A 23,125-nucleotide genomic window follows, 5' to 3' on the forward strand; every position below is an offset into this window, starting at 1 on the left:
TCTCATATTTACGTAAGCCCCTTAAAACCTGTTATGGTCAGTGAACAAGAGTCAGGCCGTTACCGCACAAATCAGCTACCTGGAACGAGGTGGTCATGCATTTTAGAAATCCAGAAAATAGAGCATAGTCAAAATTAAAATAATTTCTTTTTTTCACAATTTACAGTAATAATTTTGGCATCTTGGACGGCTTGAAGTTAATTCAGGATCGCCAGGAAAGGCTTCGTGCTGAAGCATGCATGACGATCGTTACCGTCATGTAACAATTTGCACGTAAAGAAATTTCGCCTGCACCTTCCGCACCTTATACATCGAAGGCACACTGCGGTCACATCCAAGCTTCGCCAATTAAACCACTGCAAATATTTAAGGAAACATCTTTTCGATTGTAAGATATATCAAACAATTGGTTCTATCATAATTTTTTATGTGAAGTTCATTCGAAGGACAATGCCAGTTATACGAAAAGCTGCTACACTATTAATTTTCTTAAACATAAACTTTAGGCGAATATAAAACATGAAAATATTTTTCACATTTCCAAAATACTTTTATTTCAAACACTGCCTACATATTGCGAGAAATTCTTTTTGGAAGTAGTGAAACAACAAAAAACATAATATTCATAACCAGGCTCGTTTCCCGCTTCTTACGACAGCGTATTCTTAACGCAGGCACGCCGTTTTTTATGAAGAAAAAAAAAACACCGAAATAGCGCATTCACCCATCAAAATGCTGTTTATTGTTTATATACCTACAAACGCGGGAACTTATACTGCAATTCAAATTCGCGCATTTGAAAACATACGTATGAACACCATAAAGAAAATCAATCTCCTCAAGCTCCACGCGACGTGGAAGTTGATGCGGTTGAAAGCAATTGCCTAATGGCTGGCGATGAAGCATTGCTTGATTGAATTCGAGCCAAATTTTGTGAGGCAGATCGACTACTTTCAATAAAACGGATAGCTTTATCGGTGACGCATGAGCATACTGGCCACAAACGTCTGCCTCTGTCATGTCTGAAGTGTAGCCTAGGCGTCAGTATCATCAAACGGAGATGCGCACCTTGGTGTGCTCTACTGAATGCAGTAAGCACAAGGGCACCGAATTAGAGCATGTCTAACTAGGGGAACAGTTAAAGTGTGGCTCGCTGTGCATGATTGGGAAAACGCCTCTCATTTTATTAAAACATTCAGCGAAGTGTCATTGAGAAGAGCGAAGGTTGAAATTTGAAGTACTGCAAAATTCTATAGATGAAGACAAGTTTTCCTAGCAGGCAACACTTGCATATTATTTTGGTACACGCATCTTTTCACGACCGTTGACTGATCTATTCGTCTCGCTTCGTCTATACCTCGGCGAAACAGGTGTTTCATACAGAAACACTCGTTGCAACCGTGTGCGGGCTATATGTGTATTAAGAAGCGATTCTGCAATTTCTGGCCATTCAAGAACGTTTCGGAATTGGTGCACTGCATGTTGTGCCTTTTTGTTGTGCTCGTCATTGCAACACGGACTAATCGAAAACCCCGCAGTCCGAAAAATGTCTCGAGCGAGGGCGTGTTGGGCGTCAGATGGTGCAGTAAATGGTTTTCTACAGCCATAGCAGACACTATATATATGTGTGTGTGTTTCAGATGGGGAGGTCAATAATTATGTTGATCGGCATAACACTTCAACAATGCAGGTTATCTCTGTAGGCTTCATATATGCAGTATGACAAACTACCTGCTGGCTGCATTAGTAGCTTTAAAGCCTTCCTATGCCAAAGTTATTCGCACTTGCTAGTCTAATAATGAAATATTCTGAAGTAATATAGCAGAGGGGGGAACAAATACTAAAAAGACAATCACTGTGCTAGATAAAATAGCAGTATGATGAATGCAGTCTCAGCATACTTCTGCGTGAAATGCTACGCTCGCACAGCAGAAACTAACTTCTATGGAAATTGAAGTCATGCAAAAATTATATCAAATGATCGAGGAACAAAGTACAACGAAAGCTATACGTGAACACTGACGTTTGTCACTCACTTTTTGGTAGCATCGAGGCTGATGTTAATCGTGAACGCTCACTGAATTGCGCGAGCTCTAAAAGAGTTAAAAGAGCGGCTGATTTTAAGTAGATAATGGTTGCCGAAACTTGTCAGAACGCATAGAATGTCAGTAAGTAACATCTGGAGCAATAAAACTGGACGAACTGAAGGGATACGATGATTGTGAGATAACGTAAGAAAAGAAACATTGGAGACCCGTTCGAGCAACGGTTGAGCTCAATTACAAATAGGTATGATTGTGGTAGCAGTGCTGGGGGTTGCTATGAACGTACATCACATCGCTGGTTTTGCATAGTGTTTGCATAGACTAAGGCAGAGTTCTCCGACACGCAATCTACTCTGCAAAATACTTTGTCGGTCTGATATATTATTTTTATTTTCCTGATAAGTACGCTCTTGAGCATGGCTATAGTAAAACATTTGTTTTGTAAAACCCCCGCTTAGTCCGTTATGTGCAGAAACGAAGCCATGAAAGAATAACGATGTACTTCGGAGTCGTAGCCCAGACAGTAGTCATATTGAAGATTAGTATGTGTGCGTTGTTGGAACCATGATGCCAACTACCATTCAGAAAAAGACGCACATATTAAAATAGGGAAATTCTTTCTTAAATTGGCAACATTAGTTAACAATTTGTACGAACTAACCTCTTTCTCCTGCTATTACGTTCTCTTTTGTGATGGCCCTCCCTAGCAAAAAAAAATGTTACTGCTGCCCACTAGCTGAGGTGAGCTGTGCACGCCTGAGTTAGGTAAAATTCTTAATAGCCACTACTTTACCTATGCCTCCATGTTCAGTTAACAATGACGGTTGCTTACTCGTAATTATTATCGTGGATAGAAGGCAAGCATCACGCGGATTTCCCATTACTCTTTTAAACTGCTGGTGATAAGGAGCCAACCCTAACTTGAGATACCTAACTTCTTACAGATGCCTAAATCTGCAATGCATGTTTCAGGTTGGCAATTTTACAGTTGTCAATGAACTTCTCTTCTGCACGGACGTTCGCATCACTTGATGCCGCAAACGTTAAGATTGTGTAATCAACTAAGACAGTATTTTTTTGTTTAGGACACTAACGCTACATGACAGGTTTGACAGGCCGCACAGCGTAGTGCTTCATTAGCTACCTGGCACGTTTATCATTACTATGGCTGACAAAGTGAATTTTAAAACGAGTATGCAGAAAAACACCTCCACTTCAATTTTGAGAATGAATGCAGCGCCGCACGCTTGCGACCTTACTCGTAGTATCAGCTCGGGAAAATATGAAACCAAGGTATAATAACAACATGTAGGCCGTTTACAAAGCACGAAAGCATTTTACGGAAGGTTACGATACATTATCCGCACTATAAAGAGATCTGCTGTTCCATAAACTTGTCCTTAAGCCATCCAGTGGGCACCATCCTGGACACAGAGATTTCAAACAATTGCGTGGGAAACTTGTTTGTACGATTGCAAGCCTAGTTCGCATGTGCGTGTTTCTACGTGCTGAAAATTCATACTGTATAGTTTTTCTAATATCCAGTGAATACATCACTATCTATTACTGAGTATTTGTATTTTTTTAACCAAGCGTTTTGAAACACCACAACGGACATACATGCGGTCACTTGGGTCGAATGAAATAAACTGATGTATGGTGAAATATCTTCTAATTCGCCTATAATATTTCTTCTTTCAGTACTTGTGGGGTGTCATCTGGGTTACTGCAAGTTCTTATAGTAAAAAGGTCGTGGTTGTCCTGGCTACTGTGCAGATATCTGTAAAACACCTCCGCTATTTTAACTACCCTATCCATATCAATAGTTATTTTGCCTCCTTTGTCTCTTAGTGCATACATCCGATTTTCACCTATACCGAGTTTCCTCTTCACTGTTTTGATGCTTCCTCCGTTTTTCAAAGCGTGTCCAATTCTCTACATGTTATACCTTTTTACATCGGATACCTTACGCTTATTAATCAACTTTCAAAGCTCGGCCAGTTCTATTTTGTCTGTTGTACATGAGACTTTTGTGCTTTGAGGCTTCTTAATGAGATTCTTCGTTTCCTAGGAAAGCTTGCCAGTGTCCTGTCTAACTACCGTGCCTCAAACTTCTACTGCACACTCCGTAATGATACTCGTCAGAATATCATTCATTGTATCAACGCTAAAGTCGGTTCTCTCAATAAGAGCCGAGTATTTGTTCCGAAGTGAGACTCTGAATTCCTGTACTTTCTCTCTCAGTGCTAGCTTATTAATTGGCTTCATGCGTATCCGTGTCTGTCATGCCTTCTTCAAGTCTAGGCAAATTAGAGACCATATCATTCTGTGGTTATTGCATCCTACCTTGCCAATCACTGCCACATTCTGCGCGATGCCTGGGTGTGCACTCATTATAAAATCTATTTCGTTTTTATTTTCGCCATTAGGGTCCCTCGAAGTCCACCTACGGTTTCCTTGTTTTTGGTAGAAGGTATTCAAAATCCGTGAATTGTAGCGCTCTGGCAATCGTACTAGTAGCTCTCCTCTGAAATTTCTTGTACCGATGCCATAATCTCCTACTGCCTCGTCTTCAGCCTCTTTCTTATCTACTTTTGCATTAAAGTAGCCCATCAGTATAGTATATTGTGTTTTTACATTACTCACTGCCAATTCCACATATTCAAAGAAGCTTTCAACTGAAGCGTCATCATGGCTGGATGTAGGCGCGTAAGCCTGTAGCACTTTCAACTCGTATCTCTTATTCAGTTCAATTACAACATCTACCACCCTTTCATTAATGCTATAGTATTCCTCTATGTTGCCAGCTATGTTTCTGTGAATTAGGAACCCCACTCTCAGTTCTCTTCTGTCAGCCAAGCCCCGATAGCAAAGAACGTGCCAATTATGTAGCACCGTACGGGCCTCCTCTTTCCTGCTAACCTCACTGAGACCTAATATATTCAAATTACCACCCTCAAGCTTCTCGAATAGTTCAGCTAGACTTGCTTCACTAGATAAGGTTCCAGCGTTAAATGTTGCCATGTTCAGGTTCCAATGGCGGCCTGTCCGGACACAGAGATTCTTAGCACCCTCTGCTGCGTTGCAGATCTGACCGTCGTCATGGTTAGTTGCTTTGCAGCTGCTAAGAACAGAGGGCCGTGAGGGCAATGAGGGCCATGAGGGCCGTGATACTCAGGCTCATGACCAGTAATATTAGAAGAAGTCACAAAAGCTTTGGAGAGCATGCAAAGAGGCAAAGTTGCTGGTGAGTATCAGGTAACATCAGATCTGCTGAAAGAAAGATGGAGGACAGATTGTGTTAAAAAAACTAGCCACCTTGTTTACGAGGTGTCTCCTGACAGGAAGAGTACCAGAGTCTTGGAAGAATGCTATTTTTATCTTAATACGCAAGAAAGGAGATGACAAGGATTTCAAGAATTACAGGCCGATCAGCTTGCTCTCCGTAGTACACAAGCTATTTACAAAGATAATTGCTAACAGAATAAAGAAAATATTAGAATTCAATCAACCAGAGGAACAAGCAGGATTTCGAACAGGCTGCTCAACAATCAATCACATTATTACTATCAGTCAGGTAGTAGAAAAATACTCAGAATACAGCCAACCTCTATACATAGCCTTCATTGATTACGAGAAGGCGTTTTATTCAGTCGAAATATCAACAGTCATGCAGAAACTGCGGAATCAAGTCGTCGATGAAGCGTATATAGACATCCTGGAAGAAATATACTGAGGATCAACTGCTACCATAGTGCTTCGTAATGAAAGCCAAAGAATACCAATCAAGAAGGGTGTAAGGCAGGGGGACACAATCCCCACAATACTATTTACCGCTTGCTTACAGAAGGTTTTCAGAGGCCTAGAATGGGAACAGTTAGGGGTAAAAATTTATGAAGAGCACCTTAGTAACCTGCGCTTCTCCAATGACATTACATTGTTGAGTAACTCAGGGGACGAATTGCAACTCATGATTACGGAGTTGGACATAGAGAGCAGAAAGGTGGCTCTTAAAATTAATCTACAGAAAACGAAAGTATTGAACAACGACCTTCGGAAGAGAGCAGCGCTTCAAGACAGGTAATAGTGCACTTAAAGTTGTAAAAGACTATGTCTACTTAGGCCAGGTAATAACCCCGTAGCCGAACCACAATATTGAAGTAACTAAAATAAAAGAATGCGGTGTGGGACATTGGGCAAGAACTTTCAAATTATGACAGATAGATTGCCACTATCGAAAGGTATATAACAGCTCTATCTTTCCGATACTTAGCTATGGAGCAGAAACCTGGAGGCTTACAAAGAGGGTTCAGTATAAATTGAGCATGACGCAGTGAGCAATGGAAAGAAAATTGGTAGGTGTAACCTTAAGAGACAAGATGGGAGCAGAGTTGATTAGGGAACAAACGGGGGTTGAGGATATCATAGTTGAAATCAAAAAGAAGAAATGGATATGAGCCGGGCATGTAGCGCGTAGACAGGATAACCGCTGATCATTAAGGGTAACTAACTGGATTCCCAGAGAAGGCGAGCGGGTTGAGGGGAGGCAGAAGGTGAGCTGGGCAGATGAGATTAAGAAGTTTGCGGGTATAGATTGGCAGCAGCAAGCACAAGACCGAGTTAACTGGCGGAACACAAGAGAAGCCTTTGTCCTGCAGTGGACGTAGTCATGCTGATGATGATAATATTTATTACCTTGTGTTTTTTTTGCTGGGCAGTATAAAACAACTGATCGAATATAACATTCAGGCTGAAAAACTATTATGGCCCTGAAATCGAGCACTCTCAGACGAGGCAAACGGTACAAGTAATAAAGCTCGTCGATCGCGCATTTTTCACTTATAATCAATTCAAATGAGGACATAAAGCAAACACACGTATACTCTAGACGCTTCAATAATTACTTTACTTGTGTAAAAAGATCCCATTTCACTACTTTAGTGGCAAAAACATTGTTAGTAATACGAATCAATTGATTGATATGTCGGGTTTAATGTCCCAAAACAACCATATGAATATGAGAGACGCCATAGTGGAGGGCTCCGGAAATTTCGACTACCTGGGGTTCTTTAACGTGCGCCCAAGTATGAGCACACGTGCCTACAATATTTCCGCCTCCATTGTAAATGCAGCCGCCGCAGCCGGGATATGATCCCGCGACCTGCGGGTCAGCAGCCGAGTACCTTAGCCACTAGACCACCGCGGCGGGGCAGTAATACGAAATCAAGAACGTGAAGATGCGCAATGCAAGCAAGTCTGTTATGTTTGTGAAAATTCGGAAGATAAAACGTATTTCTCCGATGTGACGTCTTTTTAATTTGAGGTCATGCAGCTAAGAACAATTACAACAAGAAATTTAACAGTAGTGCATACCTGCTTTCCGAGCGTGAAAGGCATCATGGGACGGTATCCTCTGGATGACTCCAGCAAGTCTGAACCTGGTGAGGGAATGCGCAGGGTCGTTGTTGACAAGATCGACTGCGCTGCGGAACGCACTTTCGGAGTCACGCTCCCCGTCCTCGAAAATGGCTCCTGCAAAAAAAAATACATCCGCAAATTATTGCCAGGGAGATGATGACCCAGAGGAAAGAATTCTAAGCACTGCCGCATTCAGAGTTCATATTTCTGGTGGAACCCACACAAATCCGCGTTCTTCCTTGCTTGAGGCTATGATGCGCCACCTGTGGGCTGTTATTACTGTAAGATGAGGTTTTGTACAGGCGTTTGCGTATTCAAAATTGTGGCTGGGTGTAGTCGGAGTTCGAATGAAAGCGTGAATAGCAAAAGAACCAAGAAGTGAGGCACATATTGTGAAAGGGCTGTTTCAACGCATGCAGAATGTTTGACGTAAACAATTATTTCTTCATACAATGGGTATAAAATTGACGGTATGAGTGGAAAATGGGTGGTACTAGTTCAGCTGCCAAACTATACATTTGAACGCGATGGCTTTATTTGCCATCAACTACTTCATTTCTCTCATTGTGTGAGGAGCTTGTTGTTCACTATGTTATAAACTCACAGTTGGTAATTTTTATACTACACTTGACATGAGACAATTTTCAAGAATAGAGATGTCTGTCCTTGACGTAAGTGTTCGTCTGATATAATGAACCGTGCTTCGTATATTGTGGTGCTCCCAGTGTATACACTTTTTCAGCTCATAATTTTTGAAAGAATATTGAACAGCTGCAGAAGAACTGGGCGAAAATGTTTATGACAACATGCTGTTACAAAACCTCCAATTCTAACGGCTCATCCTAATTCTGCTCTGTAATTAGACAGTATTTCGACAGCACAAAAAATCAAGTAATCATTATATTACAGTGATGCACAGCCGTGTATAGAATAACCATGCTTTGTAATCTATAGGCGTGGAAGCGGGAACTAGAAGTGAGGATGAGGAGGAGTGATCTCACAAAGAACAAAAAGGGTAAAGCACAGAATACGTACGCAAGGTTTAAGACAGGAACTACAGTGAATATAACAACAATGTTTATCGAGGTACATCAAAGAGTGGACAATAGAAGAAAAGGTAAAGTAAACGTAGGGAGAAGCAACGTCAGAAAGAGGGTGAAACAGCATTGGGATTGTGACGTATAGTATAGCCACTCTCGTAAAGCACAACAAAGAAAAAGTAAAATTCGTGTGAGGTGGAGGAAATGTGGAAGACAAGGGTATAAAATAGCACAGCCATGCGTTGAAATTTGCAGGTTTTGGGGAGAGGGGAAGTAAATGAGGATGAGAAGGATGAAATTAAAGATGGTTTAATGAAACTATAACATAGCTATGAATACTATCCCACAAGAAAAACCGCGTATTCGCAGGCATGCATGGTATGATACAATAAGCTTGCGGGAAATGGAAGGGAAGGTAAGTGGGAGACGAACTGGAAGGAAAGAAGGTAAAGCACGGCCTAGCAAAGTATGGCGTCACGCAGGAAATATCATGTATAATTGTACACATATTTGGGCGAAGTCGCACTTGTCCGTCTTGGTACCTAGGAGGACGAAACATAGAAGATACGAGAGAAGGTTGGAAAAGAAGCGTAGGTGAGGGGTTGGGGAGGGTAGAGCATAACATATCCATGCGTAATATAGCGCAGCGTGAGGTCAGAGAGGGACGTTAGGCTGAGGAGGAGTGATGCGAAGATTGGAAAGGCGGAAAGTACTAGGGGAAGAGTTCGCATAGCGTAGTTTTGTATTGTATGGTACAGCAAGTGGTGGAATAGAGGAGTGGTATCAATGGAGGACGGAAAAAAAAGACTCTAGTATTTTGTGCAAGATTTGGCGTAGTAAATTACAGGTACGCCATCGCTTGTACCAGGAACTTCAGTGTTTCTTACGCTACAATTAACACGTTCGTAGCTTGTCCCCATATCCCATAATATCTATTGCCATGCGTGAGAAGTCCAATGTTCATGAAAGGTATTCAGGGCGACATCGTTCTCTGTGCAACCTTGTTGGGTCGTATAGGTGTTACCGGCTTCAGCGGATACACAAAGCCATTGGCGACGCTAAATTAAAGAATTGAACCATACACAGCTGTGTCCCGGCAAGTCCTGCACAACTTCAGTTCACCGTACAAGATCACTTATTACAACATTTCTCGTCAAACTCGAAACACACTGACGCGCTGTTCGTTTAACGCACAGAGATGATTGAATGTAAATGCATGTTGAACCAAAGCCTATCGGATACCTCACAAAAGTATCTAAACTTGAGCGCCGCAAACTCATGAGCAAGTCTGGCTTTGGCTCCATCGGTGCTCTCATGAACTGACTCTGCTTTGACTCCTCATTGCTTGTTTCTTCAACGCATCCCGCTTGATCTCTCGCCGAGCATAGTCAGCGTCTACCCATCGTCATCTTTCCGCCACTGCTCCGTTGGCCACGATCCTCTTGTTGTTGACGAGTACATTCTCGAGTGTCAACACGTTGAGGCTCGCTACGAGCAGCCTCTCACTCCATTGTACTGATCTTTCTCGGGCGGTTCATTGCCAGAACAGCCTCGGTAAGACGAGGCACGGCAACTTTAGGGCGATTCCATAGACAAGAATGCGACTTGTAAGTTAAGTTATGGAGCTCTTTTTGACGGAAATCACTGCTCAGTGACACCAATTTTAAATTTGGCGCTGAATCTGCACTGTCACTACGTGGTTTGGTACGGTGACACACCAGCTGTCACCGTGAACTGGTGAGGCGGCTCCTCCATCGGCTTGAAGGCGCCGTGGAGTGTTGAATGCTCGTCTTCGAGTGACGTCACGAGCTTGAAGCACGGCAAAGGTGGTGCACAGTGGTGGCGAATGTTATGGCAACGACGCGGTGAGGCTTTCCCCATACAACAGCCATTTTTCATGATTGGGCTCACAGCTTCACTCTTAAAGCGAAAAGAGAACAGGGGTCGACAGCATTATAAATGAACATTTTCTTGTCTGCCATGGACGACGAGAAAGTCGCATGTTTCGAACATTAGCCTACTTTTGCCGCAGAACACAAGATTTACTGAAACAGAGCCGAGTCATTCCTCCCCACTTCTGATGTGTTTAATTGTGATTACCCCTGCACACATCTTTTTCTGCTCGTTTTTGCGTCTTCAGTCGGCTTTCTGGTAGTGCACATAAAAGACGCGGCATATGTAGGTTCACATAGACACGCACAGTGAAATATGCACACATACTTTGGGGATTACCCTCTCACATTTTAGTGTTTATCCACCATTACAAAACAACATGATGCCACCAGATTCGTCCTTAGGGACACACTTTTTCTAACTGTCATTGTACTGTCTTCAATATCTCTTTTTCTTCACTTAAGACCTGCATTCTTTAGTTTTTTCTTTTGTGTTTTGCCATTTGTCTCTGCCATCTTCAAGTTTCTGCCATTTTGGGTAACGCCATACGACCACAGAGTTTGACGCTGCCCTTCTTATCCCGCGTTTGCCTTTTACTTTCTCGCTGTACTTCTTCATCAGCTCCGCCATTTGCAAGACCGCGCCTGTCCACAAAAGATGGCGGCGGCCGCGACAAAATGCACCCAGGAGACCATCCGTCATTCTTGAGTGCCGCTGAGTCGAATCATCGTTTGTGGTTGTTTTCAAAGACAGAGTGTACTCCAGAGATTCAACTTCGACGTTGTTGTTTCGACAACACAGTAAGTATAATGACGTTAGCGGGAGAAAAAAAGCAGACACCTATGGTCAAGATATATGAAGGCATATCATGTCCTAAGAACAAGGGGTGCTGATACAAACCCGGAAAAAAAGTATGGCTGGTCAGAAAACAAGCACTCACACTGCATGATAATAAGCTTTAGCAGAGACTTTACATAGAAGACATACAAATAAATATAGAATAGGATCTAGACCAAACTTCCACCTTGACTAGACATATTCTAACTCCGGAGAATAATACAAAAGTTTATCTTATTTCAACACATTCAGACTATCTAAGAATGAAAATGGTGACATGTCCTTGCATGTATTGTAGGTTGGAAGAGGAGAGGGAAAAAATGTTGCTACCGTTAATTATGGTTTTATAGACAGTGAAAATGTTCATGCATAGATAGTTGTTTAGATAGACATATTAGTTAGGGTCTCTTGCCGTTTATATTTCGGGACAACAAAGAAGTAGATAATTACTTTTCCACAGAAGCTGTCAGGTTTGCATGCGTCATATCCATCTGTTAGTTGGGAGTTACTTTGGCCAAACTTAGAAAGAGTTAGCCTTATTGCGTTGCACTAAAACATTTAGAAGCATTAATATTGTATTCAGTGGAGTAAGTCACACGGTGAGGATGCTTTACATTTACCCAATCAGAAACTTGGTGACAACAAGAAAACATTGATCGTACCTTGATACATGAATAAAGTGCGAGCGCATTTTGTCTATGTTTACATTCGCACTGTGAAACCTGCTGACCTCCAACTTCATTATTTGTAGAAAATGCGTGGATTCTCTTCTCTTTGTTGTAATCATGCGTTTGCCGGTCTCCAGAGGCCGATTTATGCAATGAAAAAATTCTACAGAAAGCGACAGATAATCCCGAAAGACAGTTTCTTTTTATTTCTGCACCGTTAACTTCTACGTGACAATATAACCTTTTTGGCATGTAGGTCATGCAGAATCAACAAGCCAAAAAGTAGGGTAGTTTAGGTTCCTCCCAGAAGTTCATAGCTTGACGTGTGGCGCTAATGTTGATTTAATCGCGATTCTACCTAAGAAAGTAACTGTTAAAAAGTCATAGTTATTTTTGGTACCTGAGTACCCATAAAGCGCAGAAGAAAAAAATGCGGTGCAAAAATGCCGCGATCCAATGTGATATTTTTATGCTCCGAAAGCAACGTGGGCGTTTTGGCCACTCTTAGTGAATCCCTTAAAGTGATTCACGTATAGACAATCAAGCACTCCATGTCACGACAAAAAAATCAACAGGGCAGATAAGATAAACACGAATTATATTCTAGAAAGTGAACTTGCTTACCACTATCAGCTGTTTTACGATTCATGAGCTTTTTTCTCACAAGGTACAGTGTCACAAATGCAGCAAAACACTAGAGGTATGTTAATGGGCCACGAAAATTAAGTTTTATTACACCACTCAGCAGACTCCAACGCTGTCCAGATTTATTGTTTTTTTTGCCTCTCTGTAATCTTCCCAAATAACTTAAAATGGCACAGAACATTTTTACGAATGTAGGTAAACCATTTTTTTTTTTCTAGCCGTGCCTTTTCGACCTTACCTGTGCATTCATGTTCTTGCTTTACGAAAGTTTTTTTATTGATCCTCTTTCCACTTCTGCCTGACTCTTTTACACAGAAAAATTAAATAAACACAGATAAAAAACACGAAGGCTTGCGCCTCTCAAACAAATGACACAGATTTTCATCTTCATCCGAGCAGACGCAAGGGCGACGATGCCTGATTTGATTTCCGTCGAAGGTCTTTTCTCTCTTTACGCCACTTTTACGTTCACCTTGCCGATTCAAGAAGCGCCGAATGCCTCTCAGTTGCGGGTTTCCGAAAACTTCGCAATCGAGACTACATTCTTCACCATCGCCAATACCTATCTCCTTCTCCCTCTCATCTCTTACCCTCCGCGCCCCTTACTCTTTTCGACCTACAATCCGCCTTGTCGGCTCGCACTGGGTCAACGCTTTGTTTTCCGCAACCGAGTTCACTCGGTTCTGCTAAAGTTGTCTCGCCCACGCGTTGATAGAGGCAAAACGACGTTTCAGTTCGCTTGCCCCTTGTTTTTCTCTTTTCCGAAGGGCTCAGCATTTGCGAAATTTTGTGTATCGTACTAGATTTGTTGCTGTGTAAATCTGGGCTCGAACTGCCGCGAGAAACGGTGACTCTTCTCAGACGACGTTGCTATAAGTACTAAGGCGATGCTGCAGTCAAACATTTTCTTTTTCAGATTACGCAAACAAACTATCGTTTTTTTTTCTTTCGTTTTCTTACACCCCCATTTTCTTTCCCAAGTAGGCGGCAGCAAAGCGGAGTCTTCCTCTGGTTAAGCTTCCCATGTTTAGTTTCTGTTTCTTCCTCTGCCATTTCTAAGACCTGACGGAGAAAAAAATATTGAAATATAATATCTGTGGTTTCATGTCCTAAAGTCACCATTCGATTATGAGAGACTATCTAGTGGAGTGCTTCGGATGTTTTGACTGCCTGATGTTCTTTACCGTGCAGTCACATCACTCAGTACATGCGCATCTCACAATGGTCCTTCATTCAATTGCAACCGCCATGGCTGGGACCATACGTGCATCTTGCGGGGTCAACAGCAGAGCCCCATAACCACTATACCATTGCGGTTGACCTGGACAAAAGGAAAGAGTAGTCAATGCGATTATATTAGATCAAGACATTTATGCGAGCCTGTATTCCCCTTGGTGCCTTTTGCATAATCTGAAGGGTCCCTTTGCAGCAAAAAAACAAAATAAAAAACATTACTCACGTTCTTTGAGAAGGTAAAGTTTTGTCCAAGAAGTGTTTTTGACTGTGTTTGGTACCTTTGAATGTTTTATTGCAAAAAGGAAAAAAAAGCTCCTAGAATACAGACACGCAACATCTACGCACATTCCTAAAGCTTCGTGTGTCGCATTAGCACTACGTATGCCATTAAACGTGTAATCATAACATATATTGTACGTGCCCCGCCACAGTGTTCTAGTAGCCAAGGCACTCGGCTGCTGACCCGCGGGTCGCGGGATTGAAACCGGGTTGCTGCAGCTGAATTTTCAATGGCGGCGAAAATGCTGTAGGCCCATGTGCTCAGAATTGGGTGCGCGTTAAAGAAACCCAGATGGTCAAAATTTATGAACCCTCCACTATGGCGTCTCCCCTATCCATATGATAAATTTTGGACGTTAAACCCCACATAATAATCAATCAATCAATCAATCAATCAATCAATCAATCAATCAATTATTGGTGTATTGCGTCAATATTTGTAATTAGGATGCATTATGCTTATCATGAAGTGTTTGTTCATATAAATTTAGCTATTTCACACACTTCTATTTATATCTTTTACAATTGTGCAACAAAGAGTTTCTTTAGATTTTATAATTTTGAAAACAGTATATAAATACAGATTGCCACCGTTTATTGTCGAAATAGTACGTTTTTTTATGCTCAGGAACTGAAGAATGCCTGATGTAAAAAGCACTTGCTCCCAGTTTCACTGCATGTAACTATGCCGACCATGCGCTTGTGCTCAGAAACACTGCGGCATTTCTTCGCATCTGGGCCAAAGCGAGAACCCGCCAAACTCGCATGAAAAAAGCTAAGCGCGAAACGAACGAGACTCTAAAACGTAGACAACCCAGTCGCTTCTCCTCTCCGTGCAATTTTCTCCGCGGAGCAGGCAGAGGCGCGAGGAGAAAAAAACATGAACAAACAAGGCACACTGTGAAGATGGACTTAAAAAGATAAAGCGATTTTATCGCCCAGGCCCATCAGAACGACCGCTCACAAGCTGGTTGCTGCAGTTTCTGTCATCCTGCCTGCCTCCTGCCGACAAGCGTGTTTCGTTTTTCGTCCTGCTTCTCCACTAGTCTTTGTAATTTCAGGGCCAAGCACGAGACGGACGCATTCTGCGGCCTTCACATTCTTGGCAAATGCATGGAATACTAAAAGTCAATATCCTCTTAAGGCCCTTACAGTCTTTTAGTACTACATATTCTTCATGCAGACGTTAAAAAAAGAAAAAAAAATTGTTCCTGTCATTTTCCTATACCTGGTGGATATGTCACATATCCACTGTTGTTCGTCTGGTTTAGTGTTTTCAGCTTCTGTTCCTGCTTGAATGACTTCAAAACATACTCAAAAGTGAGCAATCTACAATACTACTACCCGAAAATTTCACTTTGCGTTTTAGGTTTGATAATATTCAACTAGTTATGGAAATACGTTAGTCGTTCAAACTCAGTTTCCTGGTTTTTCTTTTTTAATCTGCTATGCAGTATGACGCTAATACGGCATCGATGGTTTTAAAATGAGCATTTATCTTTCCCCGTATAGCTCACCAGCCTTGTGCCTAACTTGTACCTTTAGTGTACTGTCAGCCTGTGTTTCCTGTTTTCGCTATGTGGTGTCCGGCGTTCGGCAATTGCACGTTATAGAAGCATGCGAAGTTTTTCACATCGGGACGTGCCTCGCTACGTCCCAGGCATACATCTACCAAAAATTCAAACATGCATCCTAATGTAAGATTGCATAGATCCGAATTATAGAAGAATTAGGCCGCACGGAGGCTTCCTTTGTCTATGATAGTCAATAAACTTGAGTAGTGAGAGTACGTGATCCTCTGCTTCTACTATAAAGCAATGTGCCCTGTGGTTACTCATAATCAGTTTTTTTTTGTAAACTGAATTTGTAAATTCAAATGAAGTCACCATAGCAGGAGAAAACTCGATAAGGGGTAAATAAAGAATTTGTAACACTGTGAATTGCGGTGCCTATAGAATTAAAATGAAGTGGATACGTCTAGTCCTCAGTTAGTAGCAATATTTCAGTCACTAATATGTGTTCTTTTTAACACAAAAGTGTTTTACGCCATGGTTCTCAAGACAGCGGTGACGTATTTCTGTCACGAAAGTGACGTCTGAAAATGCACAGGACGAATTGGCTCAGAAAAAAATTTGGCAAATAGGTGTAGAACGCACGACCTCTGTGTTCATGATAGTAGTTGCCCGGCGCACGATCCAGTGTGCCATGGTGAAACACTTTAAGAGTCTGTACAAACGCGCCCTTTTTATGCATGTTCCTTTCTCGATGCTCTAGGTCGGTGCGTACTTGTTGCCCCCTTATAGCAATCAAGTGAAGCAATCCATTATTACCATGGCCTCCATGACAACCTCTTGCCATGCATCATTGCATCGCGTCCGTCGCATTCGGCGCGTTTCTGGTAGGCAAAGCCGATTTTTGCAAACGCATCAGCACACTGCGAGGAGACAACGTTAGGCCAAGCGTTGCCTTTGCTCACAGCGTTCATCCTCACCGAAAATCGCTGTGCAACGAGCTACTCACTCGCCAGCTGCACAGAGGAAGAAACTTGGCATTAAAACCGCGTTCCCCCCAAAACGCGCTCAGACATAAATCGCGGCCGTGCTACAGAGGGCACACGACATAGGGTTGTGGTATTAAAAAGAGGAATTGAAGAGAAAAGTTAACAAGGGAGCAGATAACGAGGGAATAACGGACAGTGGGAGACAAGTAAATGTTGAAAGACGGTATGGGACGTCCACAGACAGTGGCCCGATCGTCAAGCGACCTTCAAAGAGCGGCTTCTCTGATGGAACAACCACCAGCCACAAAACTCGCCGAGCTTCTAACAGAACGTGCGTGATACTTTTTTCAAGTGCAGCCACATTGTTTAACATCCCTGCGGGATGAAGACCTAAGCCCCATTTTGATGTCCAATCAGCAACGCTTCTCTGGCTGTCACCCTGATTTTTCGGTATACTCTCTGACTGTTAACTATTACAGGTACCGGAATGATTTGCTTAATAATTTATCATGAATGCTAGTGATCAAGAACAGAAATACTACCGAGCGTCAACGATAGTGCATCTACGTCAAGCGATTCTATATCTACCTACCAACACAATACAAGGTGTAAGCTCTTTCACAGCTATATAGAGGGCACATACAACTACTTGTTCAAAGACTTTTGCAATGCTTTATCACAGACGAATCAACAGTGTTTTAAAGAGAAAGCTGCTATCAGGTCACAACGGCCATATACACTAGTTGTTCAGTACTGCCGCTACCACACCGTCGCTGCCACCGCGACCAGTAACTGTAACCAATAATGCGCAAAATAAAAAAAATCACCGCCCAAGCAATCCGTATTAATGGTTAATTAGCGAAAGCTGAAACGTGCGCCCTAATGTTTAGCAGTGGATTCAAGCCGACGTGGCACTGAAGCTTTCGCAATTATTTGTTTTATGTCCGTGCTTCTTGATGTGTTTAGACGCACGTTTGGGTTGGGTTTACCACAGTGTTCATTTCCCATGCTGCAACTTGTGCCTCGTCTTATCTTGGTCATGGAGGAGTGTAGTGAACGGTAAAATGCACTTCGCCATGTCTAAGTCACAGTGGTTGCTCACGAAGCACAGGTGGATACAGACGTCGAAACCTAAGCCAATGTTCTGCCGAGGAAACTTGCACACAAAGCGGGCCTTGGGCCTTGCGAACGCGCTCCCACAATCATCACGTTGGCACCGCAACGCCACTTGTTCGGCTTATAGGCACTTCACCGTGTCGCCTATTGGCAACTTTCACGACCACATGGTTAAAAAAAAATAACAGCATATTCACGTAGTGAATGATGATGAGAGGGGGGCGAAGCTTCGGTTTTATCGGCATCATGAGTGTGGCATGTCGTCTGTTGGCACAGCTATACATTCAACATGAAATGGTCGTTGAGATGATCACCCCGAAAGAGACGATACCGGAAAGTAAACTTTTGACGAAGACCGCAATTCTTTGTACTTCCGTGGCTTTTGTATTTATGTTTTTGAGAAAGTAGGGGAACGCAAACATACAATAATAAGTAAATGAAAGCATAAATATGCGCAAAATTGTATCTTATTAGCAGACAATATAAGCGGGAAAACTGCAAACCTGGAAGTTGCTGTACTCGTGCAGAAAATGGGTGCTGCATACATTCACGGGCCTTAGTTGTTGGCTGGCTAAATTTAACCCTTTAACCCTTGATGGCTTTTCGGGGTACTAATTTGAACGGGATGCCTAAGTTTCCTCCCGTTGTATATAGACTGTAGGCTTCGTGGATCACAGTGAAATCAGTCGGCTTGTTTTTTTTTTCAACTTTCTATTTAACTTGAGAAACCCAAAGCGTCGCGGTAATATCGAGACCTTTCACAACGTCAAAAAACAACCACAAATCTGTGAAAAGAGGCAGCAGCGTCTGCTGTTTGAAGCAGGTTCAAAGCTTCTATGATCTCAGAGCTTCTAGCCGCCACTGCTCAGTGGTGCCATGTGGTACCTAGATGTTGTGAATAGGTAAAAAGAAATGAGGCGCCTTACTTTCTTCTTTAAATGCCCACGAATTTATTGTACCCAATACGGTGCGATACAAGCAAGAACACTGCAAGGAACTCTGCTACGATTCGCCAGCTGGGAAAACCGCAATGTGCGTTGCGTGCATGCGTTGCGACGCGCGCCGGGACAAGTGGAAGTGTTTTGGCGCCTTGAATGTGGCACGTAGTCATGTTCTTACATGATACGCATCTCATGATTACCATGTTTGCACCGATAAAATACCTTCACCATCCATTCACGTGACGTAATACCCAATTTTTCGTATGCGAACCTCGCGAAACGGTCACGAGCGCATCATGAGTGTGGCATGTCGTCTTGTTGTTACATAACACGCATGTGATGATTCTCGTGTCTGGACGTGTCATTTACATATGTCATCCATTCGCGCAACGTAATACTGAATTTGGTATATATGAAGCTAGCGAAACGGCCGCGAGCGCATCATGAGTGTGGCAGGTAGTCATGATATTGCATGACACGCATCACATGGTTGTAATGTTTGCAACAGTCACATACCTTCATCATCCATTCACGTCCCGTAATACAAAATTTCGTGTTTGTTAAGCTAGCGAAATTACCGCCAGCACATCATGAGATTGGCATGTATTCATGTTGTTACATGACACGCGTCTCATGATTGTCGTGTTTGAACCAGTCACATACCTTCGTCATCCATTCACGTCCCGTAACACCAAATTTGGTATATGTGTAGCTAGCGAAACGACTGCGACCGTACCTAGAGCGTGGCGCGTAGTGAAGAATCATGACTTACATGACATGCATGTCATTGTTTACACATTATGGTCTGCCACTTGTGTTCGCCAAGCAGTGATGTCATACCACGCCAATTTTGCAACATGTCATGTGAACGAAACCAAAGCAAGAGGAGCAAGACCTTGAAATATAAATCATGACACTCATGACATAAATTTCATGATAGTCATGTTATAACTAGTCAGTTATGCTCGTCGTACAGTCATGTTATGCCATACCAAATGTGGCATTGATAGCATTAACGAAAGGCACAGAAAATCTAAAAGTCGTAGGTGGCTAGATAGATACATATATACGCTCAAAGTCGCCGAAGCTCGCTAAGAAATGCTTCGCGTTAAAAAAAAATAACAGCATATTCACGTAGTGAATGATGATGAGCGGGGCGAAGCTTCGGTTTTATCGGCAAACCGTGAATCATCCACTGGCTCCTTCAATCTGTCTATTCGCCCATCTGTCTGTCTGTCTGTCTGTCTGTCTGTCTGTCTGTCTGTCTGTCTGTCTGTCTGTCTGTCTGTCTGTCTGTCTGTTTGCGTGTCCGTCCGTTTGTCCGTCCATCTAGTGAACACTTCAAGTACCGCCATCTCGCAACTTTTCAGTATTGACAAATTCCACCAGACTTACGTCACAAAAAAGCGGTGGCGCTGTCTTGGTAGGCAAAAGACGCTCTGCCCACCGTAGTTTCTGCTGGGTTTCCAATGGTGCGTCTGGTGTTCTCAGTTGCATCTGGTGTTCTCGGTTGGATGTGAGTCACGTCTTGCAACTTAGTTTTGTTTGTTCGCGCACATCGCAGCCCTCAACGCTTATGTCTTTCACAACGCTTATGGCGTCTCACAACGTCGTTTTGTTTGGCGCACATCGCCGCCCTCAGCGCTTATGGCGGAAGTTACGTGCGTACGTCGCAATAATTTTGCCCATAATATCGACATCGTCCTACCAGTGTTTACAAACATGGGATGGGTCCATGTACAAGTACCGCCATTCAGCGGACATTCGAAGGACTAAACGAGAGGTGTTTACCTACTACTACTACATGCATTAGGGACGCATGACCCACGGCTTAAGGAGCTTCACCCCTAAAAGTGGTTACGATTTATATACTATTTGGTGTTTAGGAAAAGTTAGAAATTCAGAGCACGAGGTGCTCTACTATGGGTGTGCATAAAGCCGTCCCGTGGGCCTCAGACCTTATTAGGCCGTGGCATAGTGTGCTTAGAAAAAGTGGTTCAAGATTTAGAAAACTACGTACTCAACTAAGGCAGAGCATAAAACCGTCCCGTAGGGATCTTCTGCGCTGAAGTAGGTTCAGTTATAGTGTGTTTAGAAAAAGTTGTTAACGATTTTGAGTACGACGCCAATTTTAAGCGACCCCGAAAAATTTTTTTTCGCAAGAGCGGACGCAGTTCTACAAATGAGCTGGCGTAAAATCCTTGTAGTTGCCTAGCGAAAACAAAACTTGATGAGCAATAATTATTCATTATCACAAACTTACGGCAAAGAACACGAGGACAAATATTATTTTGTGTATACAGCATGTGCTTTCTAGCTAAGATAAATATCAGGACTACAAAAAATTTCAAACTGACAAAACATAATGTATATTCAAGATATACAAGTATCCCCATGCAGCGAACATTCCAAGGACAAAAAAAAATTGGCAGCATATCCACGAAGTCAGTGATAGAGAATGGGGCGAAGCATTTGTCCGTCCATTCGTTTTTGCTTCCGTCCGTCCATGCGTCCGTCTGTGTGACCTTCCATGCGTCCACCCTCCCGTCCCTGCGTTCGTCCATGCATCCGCCCCTCAGTCCGTTCGTGCGTCCATCCATGCATCTGTCTGTGTGTCCGTTCATCCATCTATTCAATACTCCAAGTACCATCCTCTCGCATCTTTTCATCATATATTCCCCATGTAGAAGCACCGCCATCCAGAGGACATTTCAAAGACTAAACGAGAGGTGGCACACGCACACTTTCTTACGGCTTGCGCTTCGGGTCTACATCCCACCTTTAACCACCTCGAGTTCATTCATGATATATACTAGTTCATTGTATTTATGGCACTGCGGCTCAACGCTCGCTAAACCTTTCTAAACCTAAGGAGGTTACACCCAGCGAGTATAACGTAGCAATCTTTTCTTGACAGATAGTGCTCAATGTACATGCCAATGGCTGCTTATGGGGGTCACAGCGTGCACGTTAACTAAAAGCCAAATGCTCCTGTCTCATTCCCCATTAGCAGCCATTGGCATGTACATTGAGCACTATTTTTTATTGTTCAACAACGCACTGAAGAAATCTCTCACCGGCACCACCTTAGAGATCAAAATATTATACTTGTTACATACTACAACGGCTACGAGGGACAAACGGGTGCCGTTCTAAGAAGTTTCACCCCTAAAACGACAGGTGGCTACTAAATACAAGAGATGCACGACAAACCTCGTAATGAGCTTCGCCTCTAAAAGCACATAATGCCCTTAACTGTATGATGCGCTCTCCAAAGGATGCAGCTTCTTTCCCCCTAATCATAACCTCCCCCCTCCTATTGATAGTAGTGCACACACCAAGTCAATATTCCTTAGGATGAAAAGTTAGTCTCACCGTGACAAGGTAATGTAGATAATTGAACTACGGCGGGGTAAGTATGTATACTTACCCCGCCGCAATACAGGTAACACCGCAATACAGGTAACTGCAATACAGTTAACACCGCAAATGCTTTTCTGAACTTTAAAGTAGGTAGGGTCACCGTAGAACGACCAGATTAGCCCGTGGCGCACGAACCAGATCAACCAAGGAATGATGCATCAAAAGTAACTTAAGATCTTGAAGCATTTCTTATCAACAAAATAAATCTTAATTAAAGAGGTAAACCCAGCCCCACTGGTGTAATCACACCGCTACTCGGACGCATTCACCTATACTCTAAAAAAAACGCACCGCAAAATGTTTTAGCATTTTCTAAATCACATAAATCGTTCTCAGTTTCTCACATCTATTGTGAATTTTCTGAAAAGTATGAATCTAAAAAACTGCAATTAAATTAAAACGCCCCAAATAACGGAAGTGGCGCTAATTACGAAGCCATTAGGAAAGATCCGGCTTAAATGACCCAAGGCGTTGAAGGCGTGCCCCAGATTAGGAGAAGCTCGTCGCCAGTATATAAATGAAAAAAATAATTGAAAATGTAACCACAATGACTGTTGTTAATTGACTGAAGCTAAGACCATTGAAATGCTCTGTCGTGGTTAGTCTTTGTGCATATCTGTGCACTATCAGGTAGAAGCTAAGGTACTGTGAAATTTAAGTCGCACTGCTAGCACAAAACACCTCTTACAATATCCAGGCGAGGGTGATTGAAAAGGAGAAGCGCCGAAACGCATTGAGAAAAGAGAGATTGATATCTCATTCATTTTTTCACTTACCCGCAAATATTTGCTTTTTACGAGCGTCGTAGTAGGGCCTAAAAAATATTTTAAATATGTGTTTCTTAGAAAACTTGCGCGAATTTGAGCGTTTCTGTCTGTCTATCTATCTATCTATCTATCTATCTATCTATCTATCTATCTATCTATCTATCTATCTATCTATCTATCTATCTATCTATCTATCTATCTATCTATCTATCTATCTATCTATCTATCTATCTAGCCGCCTACGACTTAGTCTCTTGTCTGTTTCATGAATGAGATGTATGCCTGAATTTCTATGGCATAACTTTACAAAATGACAA

At 42.5% G+C, this 23,125-nt stretch overlaps 1 protein-coding gene across 1 annotated transcript in view; it reads right to left on the reverse strand.

Moving 5' to 3' along the window:
- The window catches only part of LOC119184742 (glutamate receptor ionotropic, kainate 2), a 197,196-nt gene that overhangs the window by 86,069 nt on the left and 88,002 nt on the right, over positions 1 to 23,125 (reverse strand). The window contains exon 2 of the mRNA XM_075895843.1: positions 7,419 to 7,577. Within this exon, the coding sequence (XP_075751958.1) occupies positions 7,419 to 7,577 (159 nt within the window). The remainder of the gene's footprint in view (positions 1 to 7,418; positions 7,578 to 23,125) is intronic.

The sequence above is a fragment of the Rhipicephalus microplus genome, chromosome 5, assembly GCF_043290135.1.
Source record: "Rhipicephalus microplus isolate Deutch F79 chromosome 5, USDA_Rmic, whole genome shotgun sequence".
NCBI lineage: Eukaryota > Metazoa > Arthropoda > Arachnida > Ixodida > Ixodidae > Rhipicephalus > Rhipicephalus microplus.